Below are 26,861 nucleotides of genomic sequence, written 5' to 3' on the forward strand. Positions count from 1 at the left end.
ATTAAGGGGCAATTTCGCATGGCCAATCCACATACCCTGCACATCTTTAGGTTGTGGGAGTGAGACTCATGCAGGCACATAGAGAATATGGAAACTCCACATAGACAGTGACCTGGGGCCGGGATCAAACCCGGGTCCTCGGCACCATGAGGCAGCAGTGCTAACCACTACCCCACCGTGCCGCCCTTACAACAAAATAAATTTAAACTCTCAAAAACCTTAATAACATTGTGCCACATCCTGAAGTAAAAACATGGGGAAAAAAATTAAAAAGCAGAGTTTATAACGCGTTAAATTTTAGAAACATCTGGACAGCCTGCTTAAAAGGCAATTCCATTAACGAGATTGATGGTCACACTAAACAAAGATTCTCATATTCCGTGAGCAAAGATTGTGAATGATAAATGAAAAATCATTTGGTAGAACAGTTGCAACACAAATGCAATGTGTGAATTTTCTCTGCTGTTTGAGTATAGAATGGGAGGGAATGAAAACTTGTGCGCTGTTTGGTCAAATCAAATAGCTTTCCAATTTTCAGGAATGACGGGCAAGTATTTTTAAAAATAAATTTAGAGTATCCAATTCTTATTTTTTCCAATTCAGGGGCAATTTAGCGTGGCCAATTCACCAACCCTGCACACAATTTTGAGTTCTGGGGGCGAGACCCACACAGACATGGGGAGAAAGTGCAAACTCCACATGGACAGTGACCCGGGACCGGGATCGAACCCGGGTCCTCAGCGCAGAGAGGCAGCAGTGCTAACCAGTGCACCACCATGCCGCCCATGATGGGCAAGTATATTGTGTAGTGAAAATACAAGGAAGAAGCACCCCAATGCTAATTATTCAAATAATGCTGAGATATTCTTGAACAGTTTTTGTAAGTAAAAACCAATCTGCAATGTGAGATAACAATTCAGAATTCTGTACACCCAGTTATCAAAATTTGTGGCCTCTAATTCAGTTGGAACAGCAAAGGTATTACTTAAAGTTGTCTGAATAGTTTTATTTTTCCAACACATTTAAATAAGCAGGCGCTTATTGCATCTTAACAAAGATAAACTTGCACTTTACTCATCAATGGAATGACTCTGCAAAACGATGGAATGTGAATTTCATGCTGTTTAAAACAGACACACATGGATCACTAGACTAACCATAGAACTAAAATAGTTTAAAAATCTTGTTCCTTTGCATTTGCCATAATTTTCTTCAGTCAACGTCCTTTGCCTCATCGTCTAACTTTAGTACTCCTGACTTGGTGTCATAATTTGGCCTCTACATCCACTCATCACTCACAACACTATTACTATCACTATCCTTTCTTGCTGTTCAAGGTACACTGTACCTATTAAGAGGGCATCAAGTAAAACAGCAGAAATCACAGTCAACGCCATGAGGCTTAGGTTGCACGCATCAGTAGTGTAGTCCACAGTAATACTAGGATTGCCAGCATAGATTACGGGTTTCTTACCATGATGGCTTAAAAACATTTTAACCACGCCAATGATGCTGTGTTGTGAACACTGAACAACTCAACTTTTTGGCGTTAATTGCAAATACTGGTACAAAACCTGCTTCCAGTAGATATTCTGGAAAATAATGTACCAGTACAGTCGCCTTGAATTAGAGTAAATCACCAAAACATAGCACCCTTCGAATTAATCAGCCACCATTAGCCCCTTTATGAAGATATGGCTAATACTGTCGAATGCTGAATGCATATAAAATCCTACCCTTTAAAATATAGCATAAACAGAATCTTATGGCAGTTGTCAAAACATGTAACATGTGACTAAGGCAAAAATATTACTTGCTTGTTTAAATATGTAGCATTCAGGTCCTCCAGTGTTCCAAACAATGAGTTATGGTATTGATGTCACATTAATTAGCAAATAGAAAACTGCAAGCATGAATCAAGGTAAAATCACTTCACAATTAAACATTTTACCTCTAATTGAAATAATGATGTCCTTCAATGCCTCGTAACATATATATTCCAGTTGTGCATAATGAAAGCAGAGTTTGGTGTCCAGTTTTCAATTATTGTCCATACAAGATATATTATCAAATCTACAAACATACCAGTTGCTCTTGGCAACTAGAAAACCCCTTCTTCCTCATAGAAGTTACGATGAAGTGCAATTGTTTAATGCCATTAAATGTTTTCACAATGGCTCTCCTTACTACGACCTTGTTGGGGTGAGCTTTTTGGGTGTGTTGGGTCTTTTATACTGCCACAAGTAGCCATGGATGATAACTGCGTCCACACAGGCAGACAATGATTTGGCAGGAATGCGACTAAACTGCTTGTGGTCAGAGTTGTACTTGTAGAGTCCCTCAATCATTTTCTTTCCAATGTTTTTAGGCCCTATTCCTGCCAACTTAATAATTTCTTCGGTTTCTGGGCTGTAGGTATAGAGTGAACGGAATTGGCAACCAGCATCCCGGAAAAGGATCAAAAAGTTATTGGCTTCCGAGTTCTCCATTTCCTAAAAGTACACAAAACAAAGCTGTGATAGTTTGGTCATCTTTAACCCAATGAAAGCATATACTATAGAAACATTTGACGAACCTAACAGTCACAGAAAGATAAAAATCCACAAAGATGGTACGGGTCTTGTACTAGGATGAGCTGGTTAAACTCAGCCAGTGTGGTAACAACAGTGCTACAATTGGACTCAATGTGATGTCTCATGTCGATATAACCCATCAATACCATCCAGACTCACTCATGAAGAATGAACTTTTAATTCAGGTATTTGGTCACACCAGGTGCCTGCAATGACTTAATATTTAATGCACTGTGCAAAAATGTAGACAACTGTACTAAACAATATTAAAATGAGTGAATACAGTCTATACTTGTTCATTCAAAGTCGTTTTCTCTTAACCAAAACAAAACCATCCACAATATAAAAAACACATAATAACTCAAAAAAGGCATGGGAAGGTGCCTTTTCTATCATTTTAATTCTAATAATTTAGTAGTTTTAATTATGAGACTGCATGTAAAAAGATCTGATTTTAAAAAAAGTTTGCCTTTGCCATAAAAAATTTCAACCAATGCATAATGTTTCCTGTAAGCTGTGAATCTGTCCAGTAACCAGATCATCCCTGTGCCGGCCACTGACAAGTTGATCCCTTTAATTTACTGTGTATGCAACAAAATTTGAAAGGAACTGTGCACTCAAAGAAATTGCCTGTGCACTCCACAAAAAAAGTTTTGGGGCAATGATGAGCATATAATGTGTCATTGTATACTTAATCCTTGAGCAACCATGATAAAAATGAAGGCTTTAAATTAAATTAGAAATTTCTCATGATTGGTAAGCTCAGTTTTAGACTTTGCTGCATTGAATTATATGGCACTAAATAGCTACAGTATTTTTGATTTTAAAACAAAGATTGGTATTGGCAACACTACAGATGATATAAGGAATCCAAATCTTACCGCAAGTATTTTATTCTTCTGATTCTCATTGACTTTTCCAGCCAAACAGCAATGAGCTATTGCATTCTGAATTATATGCTTGTTTGATTTGGCACTGGGTTCCTTATATAACTTTGGCCCTGCAAACATATGAATTAATTATAAATCCATACTTCAAAAGAACCACAAATATCATGTTATCTTTTTGTATCAATTGATGAATGTTTTATGGTACAAGGTTAATACAAAATATTACTTCTGCCCAAGCTACATTTAGCTCCTTGCTTTAATTATCCATGTATTGCATATACAAAATTATAACATTCAAAATTATAACATTCAAAGGAATTCAAAGGTCTGGTGTAAATGGGGCAGGGGGGGTCAGGACCTTGGTCTAATCTGGTCCCAATCCATTTTTAAAGATTCGTTCACGTGATGAGGGCTTGGCCAACATTTATTACCCATCCCTAAATGAACTTCAGAAAACATTGAGTGGCTTCTTGAACTGTAACAGTCCATTTGATGTAGGTACATGCAATTCTATTAGGAATGGGTGGCACTGCTACCTCACAATGCCAGGGACCCAGGTTCAATTCTGCCCTTAGGTGACTGTGTGGAGTTTGCATATTCTCCCAGTGTCTGTGTGGGTTTCCTCCGAGAGCTCCGGTTTCCTCCCACAGTCTAAAGATGCGCACGGTAGGTAGATTGGCCATGCAAAATTGCCCATTTGTGTTTAAAGGTGTGCAGGTTGGGTGGGGACATGAGGTTACGGGGATAGGGCGGGGGAGTGGGCCTACATAGGGTGCTCTTTCAGAGGGTCAGTGCAGACTCTATGGCCAAATGGCCCCCTCCTGCACTGTCGGGATTCTATGGAATGGAGTTTGAAGATCTTGACCCAGAGACAATGAAGGGATGGTGATATAGTTCCAAGTCAGGATGGTGTGTGGTTAGAATGGGAACTTAGTTGGTGGTGTTCCCATGCAACTGCCCATGTCCTTCTGGATGATAGATGTCATGGGTTTGGAAGGAGCTGTCAAATAATCTTGGTGGGTTGCTGCAGTTCTTATGTTTTTTGACCCAGCAAAAAAACACAAAAATATCAACTGATGCATCACAAGATGGTTTGGGGACGGTCCTACTCCAGCAAGATCTGGAAGAGGATTGGCTGCCAGTGGTGTATGCGTCCAGGACAATGTCTAACACCAAGAGAAGATACACATAAATCGAAAAAGAATGCCTAGGGCTCATTAATGGGCTAACGAGGTTTCATGATTACCTGTATGGTCTTTCAACTTTCATTGTGGAGACCATCAGCAAAAATCAGCTGGTCACCATCAGCAAAAATAATCTTAGCGTGATACCACCACGAATCCAAAGAATGATTACGAAGTTGCAGCGTTACGACTTTGATTTGGTGTTTACGCCAGGTAAGCACCTTATTGTGGCTGGCATGCTTTCCAGAGCTACCGGCATTGAGGAACCACTCATGCTGGCTGACATGGTGGCAAAGTCTCTGCCAATAAGTCTAAAACGATTAAAGAGGAAACTGCCAAGCACACTATCCTGCAGGTCAGAAAGTATATCCAGGTTGGATGGCCCAAAGGGTCCTGCTTAAGCTTCTACAATATTCCAGCAGAATTAAGTGATGTTAATGAGTTTCTGTTGTGAAATCAGCGAATCGTGATTCTACAGGCACTATGGTCAATGATCCTTGTCAAGTTGCATGAAGGGCACCTGGGATGGAAAAGGGCAAGCGGAGAGTGAGGGAGCAGTCTATTGGCCTGGCATCAATCGTGATATTGAGTTAATGGTGGAGAATTGTGAAACATTTCAGCGCAGACAGACCAAGGAACCCATGCAGATGGGTGACACAGTCACAATTTCCTGACAGAAGGTCGGTATGGATCTTTTCCATTTACATGGAAAGGAATACCTTCTGGTCATAGACTATTTCTCTAACTACCCGGAGATAGCGCAATTGTCGAATTCAACAGCAAGAAGTGTTATTAAGAAATAAATTGTTGCCCAACACGGCATTTGGAATGTCATCATGAGCGATAATGGTCTGTGTTTTGACTGCTATGAGTGGGCCGAGTTTTCCCGGCAATATGACTTTCAACATATTACCTCCAATCCGCATTACCCCCAGTCAAATGGTAAGGCTGAAAAGGGAGTGCACATTGTCAAACATTCTAAAGAAAGCTCTGGATAGTCGCGATGAAACCTATCTTGCCCCCCTCAGCCATCGTTTAACACCACTGGTCAAAGGCCTCTCGCCTGCTCCAATGCTAATGAAAAAGCAAATGTGAACCACTCTACCTCGCTTTCATCATCAGCACGTGGACCACTCGTTGGCTAGACAAGTGACCTCTCAGAAAAGGAGGCAGAAGGGAGTCTGTGATGGGTCTGCCAAAAGACTGCAACCTCTACAGCCAGAGGATACGGTGAGAGTAGAAGATTCTAAAGGATATGGGTGGTCTCAACAGGCAAAAGTGCTGCATCAAGCAGGTCCTAACTTGTATATTGTTCCTACTGCATAAGATGTTATATTGAGAAGGGATGGACGAATTTTTCTCAAAGTATGGCAGCCATTTGTGATGCAGCCATCAGAGGAAACATGCAACAGCCCTAAAACATCTGAAGAACACACGGAACAAACGCAAAAACAGGATGACACTTCAATACACGAGGAACATCAAACTCAACCTACAACCAATACAGAAAATTAAGAACAGTTGCAAGTTCAGCAGACTCTGAGAAGGTCTGCAAGAATTAGGCGTAAGCCAGAAAGACTGAACTTATGACAGACTGTAAAAAGAATCTTAACCATGTAAATGGTTATGCATATCATGATATAATGTAAAGAACACCCCAATGTATGTAAATAATTTCATTCTCTGAAGGAAAGGGGATGTGATGATATGCATACTGCCGTTATGTACATAATGTAATGTACAACCTCTGACCAGTTGGCAGTGTTAATTCATCACGTGACTCTGGTCTGGGAGTTAGGAGTAGATCATGCTAGGAGACAGATGTATTTTGCAGTAGCTCTTCAATAGTTAATTAGTGTTGGTAGTTCATTATTTTATTTGTCTCAGTTATCTTAATCACATAGTTGTTGAATAATAAATTATTTAAATTTGACGTTCTGTAGTTTATCATTTATTTCAGCCAGTCTACAAAACATGACAGAAAGGTTAGAAACAGGTAAATGGAATGAGAGAAGATTCGTGTGGAGTGAACAAGAGCACAGTTGAGTTGAAAGGCCTGTTTCTGTGCTATATATGAAGCCGGAGAAAGATTCATTCTGGCAATCTCTTTATGTTGGCTCACTGAGGGAAAGAATGAGAACAGAAAGGCACCAATTTTAAAGTAATATTTAAGAATATTAGAGAATATTACCTGTGTACTCTGTTGCAGAAGCCACTGAGGAAGTTGTTGAGTCATTCTCCCAGTCTTTTTCACCATTGCGATTAACAGAACAACTCGGTGACATGAACCCATCAACTGATTCCGTCCTGTACATTCAATAGTTAAAAATGTGAAATGAAAAATCATTGATTAATTCAGAAATGTTATATAATGAATAAGTATGCCAATTCTAGTTTTTAAATAGCGAAGTATCGCAGGAAGAATTCCTCTGTTCTGAACATGTTGGGCGGGATTCTCCGAAACCCCGGCCAAGTGTTGGCACCGGCATAAACACCAGAGTGGTGTATGCCGGCGTCAACGGGCCTCCTGGCCCAGCAATTCAGCAGTCCTCAGGGGCCAGCACGGTCGCCGGAGAATCGCATCCCGGCGTCAGAGTGGCGTGGCGGGAATTTCCCGCGATTCTCCGACCCGGCGTGGGCACGGAGAATTCCATCTATAACAAAGATCTGCATTCACACAGTGCCTTTCACAACCTCAGGATGTTCAAAATTGATTTGCAGCCAGTGAAGTACTTTTGAAGAAGTCACTGTTGTAATGATGTGGGAAACATGTCAGCTAGTTTGCACACAACAAGCGCCTAGAAACAGTAATGTGAATGACCAGATACTGGTTTTACTGATGTTCATATTGGTCCAGACACCTGGGTTAGCTCCTTTTCCTCTCTTCGAAATAATGCCATGGAATTATGTCCACATGAAAGTGTCAACGCCGATTCAGTTTAATGTCCCATTTGAAGTACAACATCGCAAACAGTGAAGCACTCCATCTGCACCGCACTGGAGTGACAACATAAATTTTGGTGCTCGAGTCTCTGGAGTCAAACCTGAACCCACAACTATGTAACCCAGTAAAAATTGTGCTACTAAGCCACCGCTGACACGGTTTCTTTTGAATCTTATAAAACAATCGGCTTGATTTTAGTCTAGTGAGCAGGTGGGCAGGACCAGAAGTGGCCATATCTTCCACACCTGCCCAGTCCCGTGGCCTGGCAGCCATTACCTGGATGTGTCTTCCACGTCCATCTGGGAAGGAAATCCTGCCTCCAAGAGCTGCTGGACAATCAGATGGCTGGCAGCTCTCTCATCCCAGCAACACCACCAGAAGCAGTGACGACTGCTGGGAACCCAGCCAGCCCCCAGTACATTCATTGCTGGAACTGGATGTAAGTTAAGTGAGGGGTGTCACCAAGTCCAGACTGACAGGCCCTGTCAAGGGGGCAAGGAGTCTTGGGGGCTGGTGTGGACAGGGCAGGAGGAATGGGAAATGTGGGAGTGTCTGGAGCTTGGGGTGTGGGTGGAAGGGCCTCCAATCAAATCAGGGATCCCCAAAAGAAGGTACCCCCTACCCCTGCCAATTGTCACCAGGTTTACAACCTATCTTTGCCCTCTGCCCATCACCTGTGAAACAGTCGTGAACGTGGGAAGTGGCCCTTGAGTGGCTATTGGGTTACCCACTTAAGAGTCTCAACTGGCACAAGGACGAGAAGCCTCCCCACTGCTTCAAAGATGGAGACGGGTCAGGCAGGTAGGCACCGGGAAAGGTGCCCATGAGATTTTACACCCCCCCGCAAACCATCAGAAAACCCACCTGCAAGGAACATAAAATTCTGCAAAATGACTTTGAAGCTATTTTGCAGCTAGGATGTAATTATTTCTATGCAATTTCCTTTGGCGCGAGATGCTAATGTTAATATGGTGACTAGGGATTTTTCACAGTAACTTCATTGCAGTATTAATGTAAGCCGACTTGTGACAATAAAGATTATAAAAATAATAATTATTATTTTTTGGACTATGTTCAATAAATTGAACAACAATGACTTATGTTTATTAACTTCCAATGCTGTGCCTTAAGAATTATAAATCTATCTTTCAGTTTCTAAAATAATACAGGATTCAGGAATCTAATCCAAAATATATGCAATACTACTTATTTTTCCTACTCAAGGATAGTAACATAATGGCATCACATGTGTGTGTGTGACCAATAGATTGTATTAGTGGAATATTTGAATCAGATCACTGTCTGGTTTTCTATATCTAACACAGGGGTTCCCAAACGTGAAGAGTCTCTAGGAGGTCCTCGAAGCTGGTGGCCACCACGTGATTATTAAAAGCCGGTTCTAACGTGCAAACTGCAAAAAGAATTGGAGAAATCAAATGGGCCAATCGGAGCAAGACCTCTCAAAGCTGATGGGCTGCGACCAACATTAAGGCCAAGATGAGGCAAGAGCCATCAGGAGACGAATCGGCCAGAAGCTGTGCGGTGGTGGTGAGGAGAGGCTGCATGTGGCCTACAGGCAGTGACGCCTTGGGAAAGGCGTCAACCCCAAGGGGTTAGGGCCTTGGAAAAGCAGTGAGAGGGTTCTGGGCCTTGGGAATGTAATGGTGTGGGGGGGGGGGGGGGGGCTTGGCCCTCAGGGAGAGGCGAGTGTGTATGTGGATGTATGTTTGTGTGTGAGGATGAGTGTGTATTTATGTGTGAGGATGTGAACGTGAGAGACATGTGAGTGTGTGTGTGAATGTGAGAGTGACATGAGTGCATTTGAATGTGAGAGATGCGTGCGTGCGCGTGTGTGTGTATCTGTGTGTGTGTATCTGTGTGTGTGTGTGTATACAGTATCTCAGTCTGTGTGTGTATCTGTGTGTGCGTGTATCTGTATGTTTCTGTATCTGTGTGTGAGTGAAAGAGAGATGGCTGTGTCTGATATTACAATCAGCTTTCCAGCATCATTACTCCCATTAAAAATTACAAAGGTTAAGACAAATATATTTTTAATTCACTAACTTTTTAGTTATTGCCAGATTAATACATATGTAGAAATAGCTAAAAAAGACTTAGTTACATTTTATTTCTGTGTTCGCACCTATTGCATGGCAAAAAGGGCATCGCCATCATAACATTGCTTGGGGTTCCCTGATGCTCTTGGGAGGTCACTAAGGGTTCCGAGGCTCGTTTGGGAATGTTTGGGAAACCCTTATCAAATATATGGGTGAAGCAACTTACTTACAAAACAAATTATGATGAGAGAGGTATTTAACTCTTTTATTCAGCCTCAATCCATCTTCAAGTATTATCTGTGTGTGTCACTGTCTGTGTGGAGTCTGCACGTCCTCCCCCTGTGTGCGTGGGTTTCCTCCGGGTGCTCCGGTTTCCTCCCACAGTCCAAAGATGTACGGGTTAGGTGGATTGGCCATGCTAAATTGCCCGTAGTGTCCTAATAAAAGTAAGGTTAAGGGGGGGGTTGTTGGGTTACGGGTATAGGGTGGATACGTGGGTTTGAGTAGGGTGATCATGGCTCGGCACAACATTGAGGGCCGAAGGGCCTGTTCTGTGCTGTACTGTTCTATGTTTTATATTAAGATACCTGATAATAACCTGTCGCAAATCAAGACCACCTATCTGGACTGATTTCAGATTACATTTCAAAGTTTGATGATCGGAGTGCACTCTAGGTGGTGATAAGTCCAAGACAACATTTGTAAGAAAAGATTTGAAAGTGTGAGATCATATACATCATCTGCATTTTAAATATACTGTTGAATGTCTTCTCCTCAGGGATTAAATCAACAGTTTAATCAATATTTTAACTGAAAAGAAATCTTCACAAATAACCGTCTCTTATATGCTTCACAGCTCCAGGGTCCCAGGTTCGATTCCCGGCTGGGTCACTGTCTGTGTGGAGTCTGCACATCCTCCCTGTGTGTGCGTGGGTTTCCTCCGGGTGCTCCGGTTTCCTCCCACAGTCCAAAGATGTGCGGGTTAGGTGGATTGGCCATGCTAAATTGCCCGTAGTGTAAGGTTAATGGGGGGATTGTTGGGATACGGGTTACGTGGGTTTAAGTAGGGTGATCATTGCTCGGCACAACATCGAGGGCCGAAGGGCCTGTTCTGTGCTGTACTGTTCTATATAGAAATATAGAAACTAGGAGCAGGATTAGGCCATTCAACCCTTTGAGTCCGCTCCGCCTTTCAGTATAATCCTCAATCTCAATGCCATAATTCCCACTATCTTCCCATACCCTTTGATGCCATTAAAACCTAATACAAAATCTAAAAAGAATAGCTCTGTTAACATGGTTAAATATCACAAGGCGCTTTACAGAAGGGTCACCAAAAAAAAGTTGATACTAAAGCACATAAGGGGATATTCAAGTAACCGAAAACTTGGTAATGAAAAATGAAAATGAAAATCGCTTATTGTCACGAGTCGGCTTCAATGAGGTTACTGTGAAAAGCGCCTGTCCGGGGAGGCTGGTACGGGATCCTGTATTTAGATAGTAATCTAAATTTCAGAGTATTATTCAAAGCTGTTCCCTGTATACGACATGGAATAGCAATGAACAACAGCAAAATATTTAAATTTGAGGTGTTATTATTATTACCTGGGAGTTTTTCTTCCTGAATGTACACTGTCAGCATCTGCTGCGTTCAGCGATGCCAAAGATAGACAGGAAGCTGGAAAGTAGCAAAAATAAAACTGTTATTCAGAGCAGTTAAATCTAACGGTTTACTTCTTGAAAACATTGTTTGTTATTTTTGTACCAGATCAGTCAGCATCTGATAAGAGAGATATAGGTCAACATTTTGGGCAAGGAATCCTTAGCCAGAGCTGTCTTCGCTCTTTCAGATACTGATTGGCAGTCTGTGAGTTTCTGACAGACTCAAAAATCTCCAGCATTTGCAGTTTTCTGTTTCCATCTCTAATATTTTCCCAAATTGGTAGGTTACAAGCAGTAATAGAATGTTTAGTAACCATAAAGTATATTTGATGTCAGCAAGACATTCTGAAAATCATTTACAAAAAGATCAGCATTGTCTCTCCAAATAAACAGCGTCATCAAAAAAAAAGGTTTGATTACCTGGTGATGACCTGACAGGTGGGTTTGATCTATCTTCTCGGAAAGATTTTGGACGAGCCTTTTTGAGTTTCAGACTGGTGGGACGAGGCTTTATCACACTATCCATGTCTTTCATTAGTTTCAGCTGTTTTTTTCTTAGATACTCCTGTTTAATGAATTCCCTGCGCAATCTTTCATCTTCCTTCTTTTGTCGTTCTTCTTCAGCTTTGAGCCTGTGGGAAATTAAGGGGAAGAAAACTGCATTTATATCGTGCCTTCGACAACTGTGGGACATCATAAAGTGTCTCATAGTCAACTAAGTACCTTTGAAGTTTGGTCACTCTTGTAATGAAGGGAAATGCAGTGCCAATTTGTGCAATGCAAGGTGCTGCAAAATAGCAGCGAGATCATGGACACGATAATCAGTTTTTTTTTACTGATGTTGGTTGGAGAGATAAATATAGGTCGGTGCACCAGGAAACTCCATCACTCTTGTTGGCATAGTGCCATGGGATCTTTTAAAACAACCCAACAGGACTTCAGTTTTGTGTCTCATCCAAAAGATGCCACTTTCAATAATGCAGCAATCGCTGACAACTAAACTTAAGTATAAGTTTACCACTGAGCCAAGGCAGAATCATGGAAGCTTAATGACAATTCAAAATTTCCTGCAATGGTCCATTTTGCTGTACGTTATTTGAATGGAGCTCAATATATTGAAAGAATGAAAGACTTGCATTTACATAGTGTTTATAGTAAATGGTGTATTGTACTTCACGAACATTGGGTATTCTTTTGAAATGTAGTCATATTTGTAACATAGTTAATAATTATTTACTGTTGACGTGAGAGATGGGCTGGATGCATCCTCTCAGAAATATTTTGGATGAGCCTTTTTGAAACAATACCAGTCAAGGTGCATGACTAGAGTGCTCCACTGTTGCATCATAAAAGTAAAATATAGTCACGGCTGCAGTGGACTCAATATTTGAGTCCCATGTTGCCAGCACATTCTGGACTTTTCTGCTATTAGATCATTTAACAGCGACAAGGACTGCATCTAATAAAGGTTCCTGCCCCCCCCCCCCCCCCCCCCCCCCCCCCAAAGTGGATTGCAATCACGCTGAAACACAATACAATACAAGACAGCAACTGTTGAGTAATTTCTTAACTGGAAACAAGTATCACAAGTTATCAGTTCTGAATTTATTCTAAAAGCAAAAACAAACATTGGACCCGATTTATATTTTTAAAAATGAACATAAAATAAATTTTGGATTTCCATGGATCACAGAATAGTTTCAAAGTTTCATGAAAGAATGATTGTGTTTATCTGCAGTTTTGAAAAAATACACATCTAACTAACAAGACTCAAGTTGAAGTCAAACATTATTGTGAATAATGATGCTTTCCTGTACTGGGTTGTTACGTAAATAAGTACATGACAACATTGGCAGATTCACATGGTAAGACTGAAGTCTACATGGAGTTTCAAGCTAGATTTTGGTAGCCACATATCTCCATGTGAAGCAGGAAAATTAAAAAAAAAACCTGACTTGTTTAAAAAAAAGACAGTTAATATTTTTGACCGTGAAATACCTGGCTTCTTCCTTCCGCTCCTCTAACTCTGCTTCCAGTTGCTGTCGTCTAATCTGTTTTTCCTTCTCCCTCCTCACACGTTTCTCCAAGAGGGCTGCTCGTTTCACAGCAATTTCTTCAGCTTTCTCATCATCCTTTAAAAACAAAGATAAATTAGGAATTGCTTATTAATAAAATGTAAACCGGAAACAGTTCAGATATAATTTTAAACTGCAAAGAATTGCTTTAAAAGAACACTGCGTTGTCATTTATTAAAAAGTAGAGCAGATCAGATATCTCAATCCTTAACATTAACTTCAACTTCCACACAGTTAAGTCTAAAAAACTGGATGGTAATTGAGTATGGAGATTAACCACTCACTGCTCACTGTCCCCATCTGCATGATTTAGTGATAAACCTGGTCAACTGAACAGGGAAAATCAGACAAAGACCCACATCCACTCTACAAAGGACCTCAAGTAGTCAAGGAATTGCTAACATTCCTGGAATATTGTAGTCTCACATATTTAAACTTTAGAGGGCATTTCAAATATTTAATTTATTCTAATTTTCAATGATGACCTTTCCAATCAGAAAGAGTAGTGGATAATTTTGTAATCTCATTTGAAAAGACACATAGGATCAAGCCATCCGAAAGAAGTAAAGAAGGTACAAACATCTTTAGAGGCTCAAATAGCCTCGGTGATTACCATACACCGGAACTGAAGTCACAAAAGAGATACAATAGAAACACATCGCTTGAACGCTGGAACTACAACTTGTTGGAGACAGTATATGTTTTGTTATTCACAATTCCTCTCCTTTAAGGAGAAACATTCCGGAGGACATTTTTAGATAAAATGTATATCCCTATTCATTTACTTCTTACTTCTTTCCCTCATACCTCAGAATACACTAAATTGCTCCCTTCTAGTAAGGGAAGGGAAGGTATGAGAATATTACTACTTAATTTGTAATTACCGCACACGCCAAATTATGTGGCTTGCCTAGATTTTGACCAAAAGGCTTCTCTGTATGGATTCAGTAAGTTGGGCTGCACTATTAGAAAACCAGTTACCCCTCTGAAATAAGGAACATGCAAGGTAAAGAGTTTGCTGCCTAATTTAAAAAAATTATGACCTAATTAATTCAAGAAATCCTGTGCAATTTTAATAGGCACAGTTAGGGGAAATATACAGCAAAATGTACTTTTCTGCTTAAATGCAATTACACCAATATTTGCTGAACTTCATAATTTCTTTGAGCCTTGAGGAGCCAGTATAAAATAAATTTCCATGAAAATAAAGACAGAATCAAAACAGGCACTGGAGTAGGTTTCAGCAACTGCGGAAAAGCCTTCTTCCAGTTGTTTAAAATTCTAAACCAGTTTGGTTGCATGGAGAGCAGGTGATTTTTGCCTGGGATTCCCTATTCTATATGCCCAATCTGCTCGATGCAAGGGTTAGAATGAAGCCCAAAGCTGTACATATATAGAATTTCCTCATTTGTGGGATTAGTCCAAATACCATTAATAATAAAAGAAGAAAAATCAAATTGAATGTGGAACATATTAAGGGAACTGTTGAAAAGTAGATGCACATGGACTGGAAAATGCAACACCTGAAAATTGTTAAGGATATTCCTAGCAGTGTTGCTCAATTTATGTTGAGTGGAAGATAATGAAGTATGAAGTAGTAAGACACTGAATGTAGGTTTTACTGTTAAAGGCAGTCTGGATATAGGCAATATAGAGTAAGTCAGGGTTTTTCAAACTCAGGGTCGCGACCTGCAGGTGGGTCACGGCTGTGCGTCGGGAGGGACGTGGAGCGATAGGTTGTAGCGTTCCCGATCGCGGGAAGAAGTTCCCAACTGCCGTGACCAGCTTTTAAGAATGCCAGCCGTGGGCAGTCCCCAGTTGGTTGCGGTGTTTGAGGGGGCGGGCGTCTCGAGGCTGGGCTGTGTGGTGGTCACCAGGCGCAGAGCGGTGGGGTGGTGGGGGAATGGGCTGACTGTTGTCCATGTGGACGCAATGTTAACAGTGGTGGCCGTAACTTGGAGCTCCGCTCTATTGCTACTCCTTTATGCGCTGCATGGCTTGTCCCCTGCCACCAATCGGCAGTATGGAACCTGCGGCTACTTGGTCAATCTGTTCAACGGCCAGCACAACATCCGTTTGCACTCCCACGACGGTAAGTACTGGTCGGGAAGTGATCTGTGACTGGGGTGGGTGAAGTGAGAGGCCAGGTTTATCAGAATATTGATTAACCGAGGCCAGTCAATAGGTCTGACATATGTGAACACTGGAAGAAACCTACAGTCATCACTTTGTGTCGACACTCTCTGGAAACCAGGAAGTAAATGCTTTTGGTTAGAATGGAGCAGGAGGGGATTTGGACGTTTGGATAGTGCAATGCAGTGGAACCAGTAAGATATAGTGTAACACTGTGCGTGTTTGACAAGTTACTTCATCTCCTCTGAAGTCGTAGTTTGTAAAGTAAAAACAAGATTGTACTTTTTTCTATAACTGGTTACATTTCTAAAGAAATGGGAAAACATTTAAAACAAAGTTTGTGTGTAAATGTAAGGATGCACATGTTCAACTAATGTTGTCTCAATTTTTAGCAGTAAAAAGTCATAAATTTGGAAAAATTAGGTATTGGAAATAAAATTTGAAAATAAAGAAACGAATGCCATCCGCGACCGGCCTTTAAATATGAACAATGAGTCTTTCCACCAGAGGCAGCAGCACAGAGAAGGTCATGCGCCCGGCACGTCAATGCTTTGGGTGCAAAATCATAGAAGTGAGGTTCCTCCGTTTTGTAACTGCCAGGAAGCAAACAACAGGACTGTGTGAAGAACTGAATATGGGTAATTTTGTAATAAGGTAGAGAGGGCCAGAGGTACAAACAGAACAGGATCTCACAACTAAATCTGCTGGAGGGAGCTTCTCAGGAGAGTCCATGGCAGGACAAGGCAGTGCTGGTGTGAGCTGTATCCCGAGCTCCAGGGCCTCTGGTGAACAAACAATTAAGAAGAAACTGAAATCGGGATCAAAGCAGTATAAAGATGATTTCTTGAGGTATGGCGCTAATGCGAATCAGGATGCAAAGCCCATGTGTGTTATATGCAGGGTAGTACTGACAAATGAAGTTTAAAACCCTCAAATCTTCAAAGGCATTTAAAGACTCAGCATGGCGAATTTGAGGACAAACCTCTTGATCCTAATCCTTATTACTAAAGCCCTTTCTTCTTCTGCCCTTAAAAACTAGTGACACATGGATTATATGACAGTTGCAGAGTCCAAGCCGCTGGGTGTGGTCAGCAAGCGTCAGGAAACTCTCAACACACTCAATTAATGGTATGAGAAAACAATATGCAGGCAAATGCTACTAAATGTAATGCCATGCGAGTAGACTTTGGTAGACCTGAGCTCATGCACCCTGACATAAAGTTAAGCAACGACACCTTGGCAGAAGTGAAAGTCTTGAAAATTTGAATAGCCAAATTCAAATCAAGTGGACAATATGTTTCAAAGACAAAATAAATGGATGTTCGTTCTCAGATCCCTCATCCCTTTCAGATTCCATCAGCAAGATACTGTTCACCTATACTGTCTACATCTGTTTCTTGGTCGAATATGCTGTGTTGACGTGTCAACCTGGCCTAGATTTTAAAAATATAGTAGTTGGCACTCAAAATGATCTTAGGCTCTCAGTACAACTTCATGCCACAAAGTTTGAAATAATACAAAAGACAAGAGTTAACATTTGCATTAAGTTCAGAAAATTCATTATGCAATCTACCCAATTTCAGAATTGGATACCACCACCATGCCCAATCAAGATCCCCAGCAGATTTAGGATCAAAAAGTACCAAAGGAACTCTATTCCTCACATGGTTTGTGTCCTCCATGAATGGTATATTGGGTTGTAATTTTAAGGTAATTTAATTCAATTCAATATTTTTTCTTTTAATATCCCATATACCATTTGCCTGTTATCTGCAGAATGTGTTTGCCTATTTTTGTCGCTGCATGATTATCGCATGTTTTAACTTGGATTATTTTATTTATATACAATCTTTTAAAAGTAATACTGCAATTCTACTTGTCGGCTGTGACTGTGTTTCTTGAAAAAATACCATTATTAGTTGTATAGGCGCAAAACAAATTAAGCATTTCCTTACCAATTGTTGCTTTGGGCCACAAAATCTACTAAGAAAATAACAAGGCTAATAGCGCTCGCTGTAATCTATGCACAAATGCCACAGCAACCTCAGGTGGGGACAGATATGTGGTTTGTTCGAAAACCTGCTGTCAGAAATGCAACTCTCAATCAGCTTCAGAAATACAGGATCACATTGCTATCTGCCTCACCATTGAAATACATTAAATGGTGCGAAGTTGCTGTATTTGCATGGAAGGTGCAAAGTAAACTCATGCAGAATATTAAGTCAAATCATTTTAAGCTCAGGTAACATTTAAATGAAATGATGGATGTTAATTATTGACAGTAAACCTTTGTGGCACTGAAAATCAACAATTTCAAGTGTGAAGTCTCACTCCTTCAGGTTTTAATTGAATGTATTTCAAAAGTGTGCTGAATTATAAACACTAATAATCCACACTGTATTGTACAATATGTGTTGAGCCTTTACCTTGTACTAGATCGTGTGTAGTTGCGCGGCTCTACCCATAGGGGGAGATGAGGAGCTTGTTCTGGGCTCCACCCTTGGCTCCGCCCATGGCTCCTCCCCCTAACCAGAAGTATAAAGGTTGCTGTTGTGAGCCTGCCTGCCAGTTCATCTAGAGTTCATATCGTCACAGGCAGGCTCTGTAGTAAGACGATTAAAACCACTGTTCGCTTCTAACCACGTGTCGCGTGAATTGATGGTCTCATCAATTTAATCGTCTTAAGAAACAGTAAGGAATGACCATGGAATCAGCCCTCAAACCTGATCCACTGGCACTCGACCCACAGGATGCAGAGGCGAAAGAAATCTTTTCACACTGGCTCCGATGTTTTAAGGCCTACCTGGCGGAAGCAAGCACTACAGAAACTACGGAGGAGCAGAAACTCAGCCTACTGCACGCAAGGGTGAGCCATTGTATATCTACTCAACTTAATTGTACCGGCTCATATACAGAGGCCCTGGCCCTACTCGACAGAATGTACGTGAGGCCCGTCAATGAGGTCTACGCGCGCTACATTTTTACTACTCGCCGCCAGTGCCCCACAGAATCGCTAGAAGAATTCCTAAGAGAATTAAAAATCTTATCCCGGGACTGTAATTACCAAGCTGTAAATGCTGCAGAACATAGGGAACTCGCTGTCCGCGATATATGTATTGCAGGCCTCAGATCCAATTACGTGCGGCAGCGGTTGCTTGAGAAGGGACCCAAAACTTAGAAGACACTGTAGAACTCGCCACTACTATGGAGGTCTCGTTCCGCAGCCTCACCTCTTTCCCTGCGGACTCCGCGACCCCGTCATGGGCCCCCGATCAGCGACTACCCCAGGCCTGCGTCACGCGGCCACCCAGCCACTATGCTACTACAGGCTGCCACTTTTGTAGCCAGCCCCAGCACCCGCGGCAGCACTGCCCGGCCCGCAACGCGACCTGCAGCAGCTGCGGTCGCAAAGGACACTATGCCAGAGTATGTCTGGCGAAGAAAGCTCCAGCCACAAACACTCCCGCAGCCCAGAGCACCCGCTTCCCTTTTGCTATCCCGTGCCCCGATATGATCTCCCACAGTCATTAGGGCTCTGAATAGTATCTTCACCCTGTTTGGTCTCCCCAGCTACGTACACAGCGACCGGGGTTCGTCCTTCATGAGTGACGAGCTGCGTCAGTACCTGCTCGACAAGCGCATCGCCTCGAGCAGGACTACCAGCTATAACCAGGGGGAACGGGCAGGTGGAGAGGGAGAATGCGACTGTCTGGAAGACCGTCCTACTGACCCTCTGGTCCAGGAATCTCCCGGTTTCCCATTGGCAGGAAGTCCTCCCCGACGCGCTCCACGCTATTAGGTCCCTCCTATGTACCGCCACCAACCAGACCCCTCACGAGCGGCTCTTTGTTTTTCCCATGGGCACTACCACGGGGGTTTCGCTCCCAGCATGGTTGAAGACACTGGGCCCGGTACTCCTCCGGAAGCACGTCAGGGCACACAAAACTGACCCACTCGTAGAGAAAGTGCTTCTACTACACTCAAACCCCCAATACGCCTTCATAGAGTACCCTGACGGCCGTCAGGACACTGTATCCCTCCGGGACCTAGAGCCGGCAGCATCGAACCCCACCACTACCACCGCCGAGGTACCCCTCACACTACACCCCACCCAACTCGTCGCGCCCCACGCCCCCACACCTACCGGGTCGCTACACATGTTCTGCGCACCCGCTCCCACAAGCTTCCAGCGCCCCCCAGTCCCCATTCGAACCAGACGGGTACGAAGCTCGGACAGAATCACCCCCGGAATCCGCCATCGTACCCCAACCGACAGTGATCGTCCAGCCACCAGAAGAGGCTGCAACCCCGGTGCTCCACCGATCACAACGGACAACTTGACCACCGGACAGACTCCATTTGTAAGCCATCACCCCCGCTGGACTTGATTTTTTCACAGGGGGTGAATGTGGTTAATTATAAACACTAATAATCCACACTGTATTGTACAATATGTGTTGAGCCTGTACCTTGTACTAGATCATGTGTAGTTGCGCGGCTCTACCCATAGGGTGAGATGAGGAGCTTGTACTGGGCTCCACCCTTGGCTCCGCTCTTCGCTCCGCCCATGGCTCCTCCCCTAACTGGAAGCATAAAGGTTGCTGTTGTGAGCCTCCTTCCAGTTCATCTAGAGTTCATCTCGTCACAGGCAGGCTCTGTTGTAAGACGATTAAAACCACTGTTCTCTTCTAACCACGTGTCGCATGAATTGATGGTCTCATCAAAAAGTAGAATGTTTTTAAAAAAGCTTCCTTTCTGTTTCTGTCCCTTTCCAATTCCAATCTTTCTTTCCCCCTCTTCCTCATTGTACAGCAAAATTAACAATGAATTTACCCACTCTTATTTGTATATTTTTCTCATTCCTAGTGCTATTAGTTTCACAATCCCTCAGTCTGGTTAAGGAGATACAAATTTACTCTTCCTGTTGATTCAGATTTGCCAGCACGGGCATTGGGCAGCACAGTGGTTAGCACTTAATATTCTGGCTTCACAGAAGATGGCTTCACAGCGCCAGGGTCCCAGGTTCGATTCCCGCTGTCCTGTCTGTGCGGTGTCTGCACGTTCTCCCAATGTCTGCGTGGGTTTCCTCCAGGTGCTCCGGTTTCCTCCCACAAGTTACGAAAGACGTGCTATTAGGTGAATTGGACATTCTGACTTCTCCTTCTGTGTACCCGAACAGGCGCCAGAATGTGGTGACTAGGGGCTTTTCGCAGTAACTTCATTGTAGTGTTGACGTAAGCCGACTTGTGACAATAAAGATTATTATTATTATTTGATCCCAAGTGTCCTGCAGAAGATGCTGTGCCAATTCCTTCTTACATTTGCAGCTCAAATACCATGAAGATTAATGGAAAAGTCTGACTGGACAATGTAAAATGTGAGAACTTCAACTATTAGTTCAGGTTAAGCTTTACATTATTAATGACCAGATTTATTTATATTAAGTAAAAATAAATACCTTTACACTATTACACAAGCTTGACATCAAATGGAATAAATGCTAATCAAACACATGCAAAATACTTTTGTATTTATTTGATTACCAGATTTGCAGAAATGTGCTGTAAATTCTATTCTGTTATTTGACATTTAAATATTAATTACAAAATTAAACATTTAATTTTAAGAAAGTATGTTGAAGAAATTTTTACTGTTTCCTAGGTAGCGAGTCTTGGCCACGACATTGAGTGCCAACCCCCTTCTAACTAATGGTTAAAGTGGGTATGCCAGCCACCCACCCTTATGGCCTCGTCAAAGTGAGCTTGGCAGGGACCAAAGAATAGGTGCCTTAAAATAAAATGGTAGGATGCAGCACAAATACTTCATCTGTCAGCATGGCAAATACGTATATCAAGTTCGCATTGTGGGCTGCACATTTCAATGAAAACTCATTCCAGTTACAAATCATTCCTGTCATGTTATAGATATGTTCAATGTTAAAAGAGTCATACCTTGAGCAGGACTTTCTGTCCCTTCCTGCCAGAGGGATCTTCCAGTCCCACCAAAGTCGACCCCCCATGACGGGTTCCCCAGTGGGAGGGCAGGTAAGCCATACAGAACCTTGTAGTCTTTGGCAAGATTCGAAGACCCACCAGCAGCCAATGGCTTGGTGCATCTGTTGCGGGAAAGCCTGCCATGGGTGTCTGGAAAATCATGGCATTTGTGCGACACACATTGGCTCAGGATTTGCTCTGAGCAGCAAATGAATGACATTAGCCATTCATTATACTTAAACATGTGCAAGGACTTGGGAGAGGTTTTTGCACTGGGACTTGCAGAGGTTAGAAATCCAAAACAGCATGGCATCTACACGGGGTCTGGAAACCTGCATGAACACGGAAAGCAACGGCATATCTCCTTAACTAAATAGAATCCTTACTGAACCTCATAGAGTTAAATTAGAATAGTTAGTACAATGTCAAATCATGTACATAAAGATAAAGAAAGATAGGTTAGAAATAAAAGAGGTGTGCAATGCCATGGAAAAACAAAGAGATCTCTCTCTCTCTTCCTCCGGGTTCCTTGCAAAAATACTTAACATGCCTGATTGCCACTGTGAACTTTTAATCGGTGTGTTAAATCGATGTGCTTCCCCTTGGTCACTTTTTGGGGAAAGAAAAGTGCAACAGTTTAAGAATCAATGCACCAATAGGCTCTTCCCCTGACGTTATCAGGGAATTCTAAAATTAAAAGTAGATGTTTCTTTTTTAACACAATGCCTTTTACGCAACTGAGCTTTTGATTTCCAGCAGTCTACTATGACCTCAGACATTATAAAGCTAATGACATACTTTTAAAATGCAGTCACTGTTACACAGCAGCAAATGTGGCAGCTGATTTGAAAACAATCAGATTCTAGAAACAACAATACTTTAGTTGTTGGTTAAGGGATGAATTACTGAGATACCAGTAGAATTACACTGCTGGTCGAATGATGCTACAGAACTTTTCATATCACCAGAGATTTGGTTTAATAGCACATCCAAAAGAGAGCGCTTCCCAATGCATTCTTTCAGTAGTGCAATGCATGTCAGTCTGGATTAGGTGTTCAAGGACAGAATGTTTCCAGCTCCCACCAATAGATTTGCAAGCGGGATCCCATAAAATTTGCCCGGTGGCCTTCGCATCCGCCCTTGACCTGTCTGCAATTTTATTGGGTGTGGGCAAGGCCTAAGGCAGCCTGCCTATCCTCACCCTAATTGAGGTCCTTAAGTGGCCAATTAATGACTGCTTAAGGGCTCCTTTGCATCCCAGACTCAATCTCTGATCTATGGCTATCATCCACATTAGCATGGACAGTTCATTGACAGAAATACTGCAAGAAACATTACTTCTTACAATTTTATAGTATTGTTTGAAGAAAATTAAAAACACACAGTCGACTGTTCTTGCATCTGTGCCAGTTTTAATATATGATGTCACAATTACTATTAATTAATCCTTATATTATAATTCAAGAAAGCAAAGATTTGCCACTTACTTTAAAGAAAAATCCACAACACAATTTTTGTTCTTCAAAATTTTCCCTTTCAGCGTCACCATCATTTCCCTCTTCTATTTCCACTTCCTCCTCTGAAAGCTTGAGATCCGAAAGGGAAACCTCAATCAAGCTTGCCTTCATGCTCAGATCAACAGGATGCTTTCTTTTAACAGGACTGTCCATAGGAGCCACATATTTTTCTGTGGGTAAACCCGCAGGTTTTACAGGCTGTTCTTGATCCTCCTTCTCCGTTTGCAAGGACTTTTCATTTGCCAGTTCATTTTCCTCTTTCGGGGGCTCTGTTTCCTCATTAGCTAATTTCATGCCCCTGTCTTTTGAAGAATGATCAAGTGTGTCACCTTCAAGAAAAATGAATGATCTGGTCTGGGATTGGCTGGGAGAGAACTTTCTAAGATGAGGAAGACTATCGACAGAACGTGGGGCAGTGAGGACACGATTTAATGGCGTTATCTTCAATTCATTCGGCCTTGATTTTGAGTTTTTAACATGAGAGTATGAGGACCGTCTCTGGAAAGTCTGAGGAGATCGTTGGGTAGAACGAGGTGATTCTCCAGAAGAAGATAGGGATGGGGATAATGACCCGGTTGATCTTGAAGATGATCGAAGTTCTCGGACTTGCTTTTGCGGTGAAGACTGAGGAGGAGAAATTACCCATGCTTGTTGTTGCTCTCTCATTTGCATTATTAATTCCTGCTGGTTTGCCAAACGTTGCATCTCCTGTTGCAGCGCATGCAAAGCTGTATTCATTTTCTCAATTAACCGGTTGTACTCTACGACATCAACATCCCCTAAAGCCTCTTCGGTGGTGTTACTTAAATTCCAGGCAACTTGTTTTTCTGATTGAGTTGCAGGGAATTGAGGGCCCCCTTTACCACTGCCTGCTGAGTTACCATTCATTCCAACTGCCTCAGGTGTTAAGTCATCTTTTTCCTCAATACTGTCTTTTTGTAACAATTTCCTCTCACGTGACAATCTGTCCCGATGGTCACCACTGGGTTCCTCGTTTAATGGGGAAATTCCATCACCCTTCTTTTTCACAACATTCAAAAATGCCGTCCTGCTCATTTTTTGTCTTTGCCTTGTAAATGCAGCTTCAACTTTCTTTTTCTGAGCTTCGATGGCACGACGCTTTTCTTCCAGTTTCATTTTAAGCTGAATCACTTCAGATGCCAACAGCTGAGCAGGATCTCTCATCTGTCTGTGTGGACTCAGTTCTGGGAACTGACCACCAGACACCACACCGGGAGTGTTAAGCTCTGAACTCTCTGGGGTAGTCTTTTGGGAACTACTGCTGCTTAACCTGGCATCTGTGATATTCTGCTTCCTGATTTTTTGTTCAGCAAAACTAGTCATTTTAATCGCAGAACATGGAGAGATGCTATTTCCAGCTTGCAGTACAGCAGTCAATGAGTTTGAACTTGGAATTAACATATCATTATGATCATCACTTCTTGGATCAGAGTCTTGAGGTTTGGAATTATCTTCCATATCAGAATCCATACTAACAGTGTAATCTCTTAAGGAAAAGTCTTCATCTATTGTTTCTTGAATATCTTCAGACGGCACATGGATTCCTGTGTCTACCTCAGTATTATCAGTCAAAGGACTCATTGCACCTTTAATCTCTGCAATGGAATCTAGGCTGCTGGTTTGATTCATTTTGGGTTTTACAGGGATGTCATTGGTATTGTTAACATGTAGGAAAAAACCATCAGCTTCTTGCTCGGATTGAAGATCTGGGTAGAGTTTGTCCACATGATGAATTATCTGCAGTGCTTCTTCAATACTTGGTGGGATATCCAAACTATTTTCCTTTGGCCCATTTGATACTGTACCTTGCATGGATTGTCCTCTTATGGGATCATTTGGCAAACTATGCCTCCCAATAGAATCTTTAGATGGCTTCTCACAATTGTGGTTAGACAAATGCATCTCTTCTTCTATTCCATTGTTCTGTCCATTTATTGGCTGAAAAGATTCATTTCTCGCTAAATGTTTGGGAGTACTGTTGACGTTTGAAATCAAACTATCATTACTAATTGATCTAATTATTGTCCGGTTATTTGCAGTGGATGTATCAATGTTGTTGTCCGAATCAAAGGGAATATTGAAAGACACCGCTTGGGGAAAGGCTCTATTTAAAAAAAAACAAAGCTGTAGGAACAACAGATTTGAAAATTTCTCAACATTAAAACTCTAATTCCCCAGAAAAAAATTGGGCTGCAGAAATGGATTAAAAAGTAACTGAGGGCAGCACGGTGGCCTAGTGGTTAGCACAACCGCCTCACGGCGCTGAGGTCCCAGGTTCGATCCCGGCTCTGGGTCACTGTCCGTGTGGAGTTTGCACATTCTCCCCGTGTCTGCGTGGGTTTCGCCCCCACAACCCAAAAATGTGCAGAGTAGGTGGATTGGCCACGCTAAATTGCCCCTTAATTGGAAAAAATAATTGGGTAATTTAAATTTATAAAAAAAAAAAAAAAAATTAAAAAAAAAAGTAACTGCAGGAGTTGCACAAATATAGTATATCATTCAGATATAGAATTCCATAAATCCTAAAGGGACATTAATACCTCAGTATCCTTTAATTAGATCTAATTAATTAATTGCATTAATTGTCTTATTCTACTGTTTCTTCTTTCCTCCTCACATGTTTAACCTTGGTAGAACATGAGGAATTCCTGCCACTTCAATATATGGGCAAAAGATAATACTACAACAATAGGGTGTGCAAGGAACTCGAGAGCATTATAAATGGGATAATGAGTTTATCAGAGAACAAAAATATATTAAATATAGAATCTTGTAAATGTTTTATATATAGCAGGATTTATTTATATTAGAAACTAAAATTCATTACTAGTACATTTAAAAACCAATGACCAATTTCACTCAAGTTTGAATTTAATTGAAGCAGGGAAGTTTTTAAAATGGTATCGCCAACCTCAGTTTCTTTTCGGGCCAGGTTCCTGCATAACTCTCAACATAAGACATCGATGTAGATCGACGCATGATTCCTGAAAGAATAATGTTTTTTTAAACTGAGAGATTTGGACACGAGGGAGATAAAATTCTTATTTAAATAAAAATGAGACAATTTCCATTTCTCTACAAGCTAACAATTCTAAATCGTACATTTCTCCATTGTGCAGAAATATCAGAGATTCAGCATGTTTTAAATCAAGGGGAACCTCAAGTTCTTTGTCAGACATATTGTGATCCACAGTAGAGTGTAATAATTGATTGATATTGCTAGTCTTTGCTTATTACATATCTATGTGAGGTGATCTGCATCAGGCTTAGGCCAGTGCAAGAGGAGGTGGAGTTGACCCTGTGCAATGCCTCAATCCAGAGTCCTCCTCCCATTTCTGTCTGGTCTCATCCAGTGGGATCCTGACCTTTTCTATGAGGTGTCCGTAGATGTCGCCACATTTGCCGTCCCCTAACCAGTCCAGCCCTACCATAGTATCCAGAAATGTGTGTCCGGGTGTCTGGGGGACCGTTTTTGTCTCCCTGCAGAGAATGTTGCGTAGCTGCAGGTACCTGAGCTCGTTCCACTTCGGGAATTGGAGCCTCTCTGAGAGTTCCCAGGGACAAAGTCTATCGTCCACAAAGATGTCCTTTACTCTGTGTCCCTTTGTCCTCCCTCCACATCCCAAATATGGCTTGTGTGTTTGGGCTGGGAGCGGTGCGGTGGCCTCCTCCATCCGCCTGCGGTTTCCTTAGCCACCCCCTGACCTTCTCCACGCTTGCCGCCCTGTGGTATAATAGGTGGTTCGCTGGGGCCAGGTCTGCCACGTGTCATCTGGCTGTAAGATGGCCTTGTGTAGTCCTAGAGATTCTTT

At 42.0% G+C, this 26,861-nt stretch overlaps 1 protein-coding gene across 2 annotated transcripts in view; it reads right to left on the reverse strand.

The window, feature by feature from the left end:
* Positions 1–663: 663 nt before the first annotated feature.
* Positions 664–26,861, reverse strand: part of camsap2a (calmodulin regulated spectrin-associated protein family, member 2a) — a 233,623-nt gene continuing 207,425 nt past the window's right edge. Inside the window, exons 11-18 of one of the 2 annotated variants that reach the window (XM_038794806.1) lie at positions 25,961–26,033; positions 22,999–25,153; positions 13,309–13,442; positions 11,731–11,942; positions 11,254–11,326; positions 6,839–6,954; positions 3,455–3,573; positions 664–2,492 (exon numbers count right to left, since the gene is read on the reverse strand). In XM_038794806.1, the coding sequence (XP_038650734.1) occupies positions 2,187–2,492; positions 3,455–3,573; positions 6,839–6,954; positions 11,254–11,326; positions 11,731–11,942; positions 13,309–13,442; positions 22,999–25,153; positions 25,961–26,033 (3,188 nt within the window). In that variant the 3' untranslated portion in view covers positions 664–2,186. The remainder of the gene's footprint in view (positions 2,493–3,454; positions 3,574–6,838; positions 6,955–11,253; positions 11,327–11,730; positions 11,943–13,308; positions 13,443–22,998; positions 25,154–25,960; positions 26,034–26,861) is intronic. The other variant, XM_038794807.1, reaches the window with a different exon arrangement.

The sequence above is a fragment of the Scyliorhinus canicula genome, chromosome 4, assembly GCF_902713615.1.
Source record: "Scyliorhinus canicula chromosome 4, sScyCan1.1, whole genome shotgun sequence".
NCBI classification, from domain to species: domain Eukaryota; kingdom Metazoa; phylum Chordata; class Chondrichthyes; order Carcharhiniformes; family Scyliorhinidae; genus Scyliorhinus; species Scyliorhinus canicula.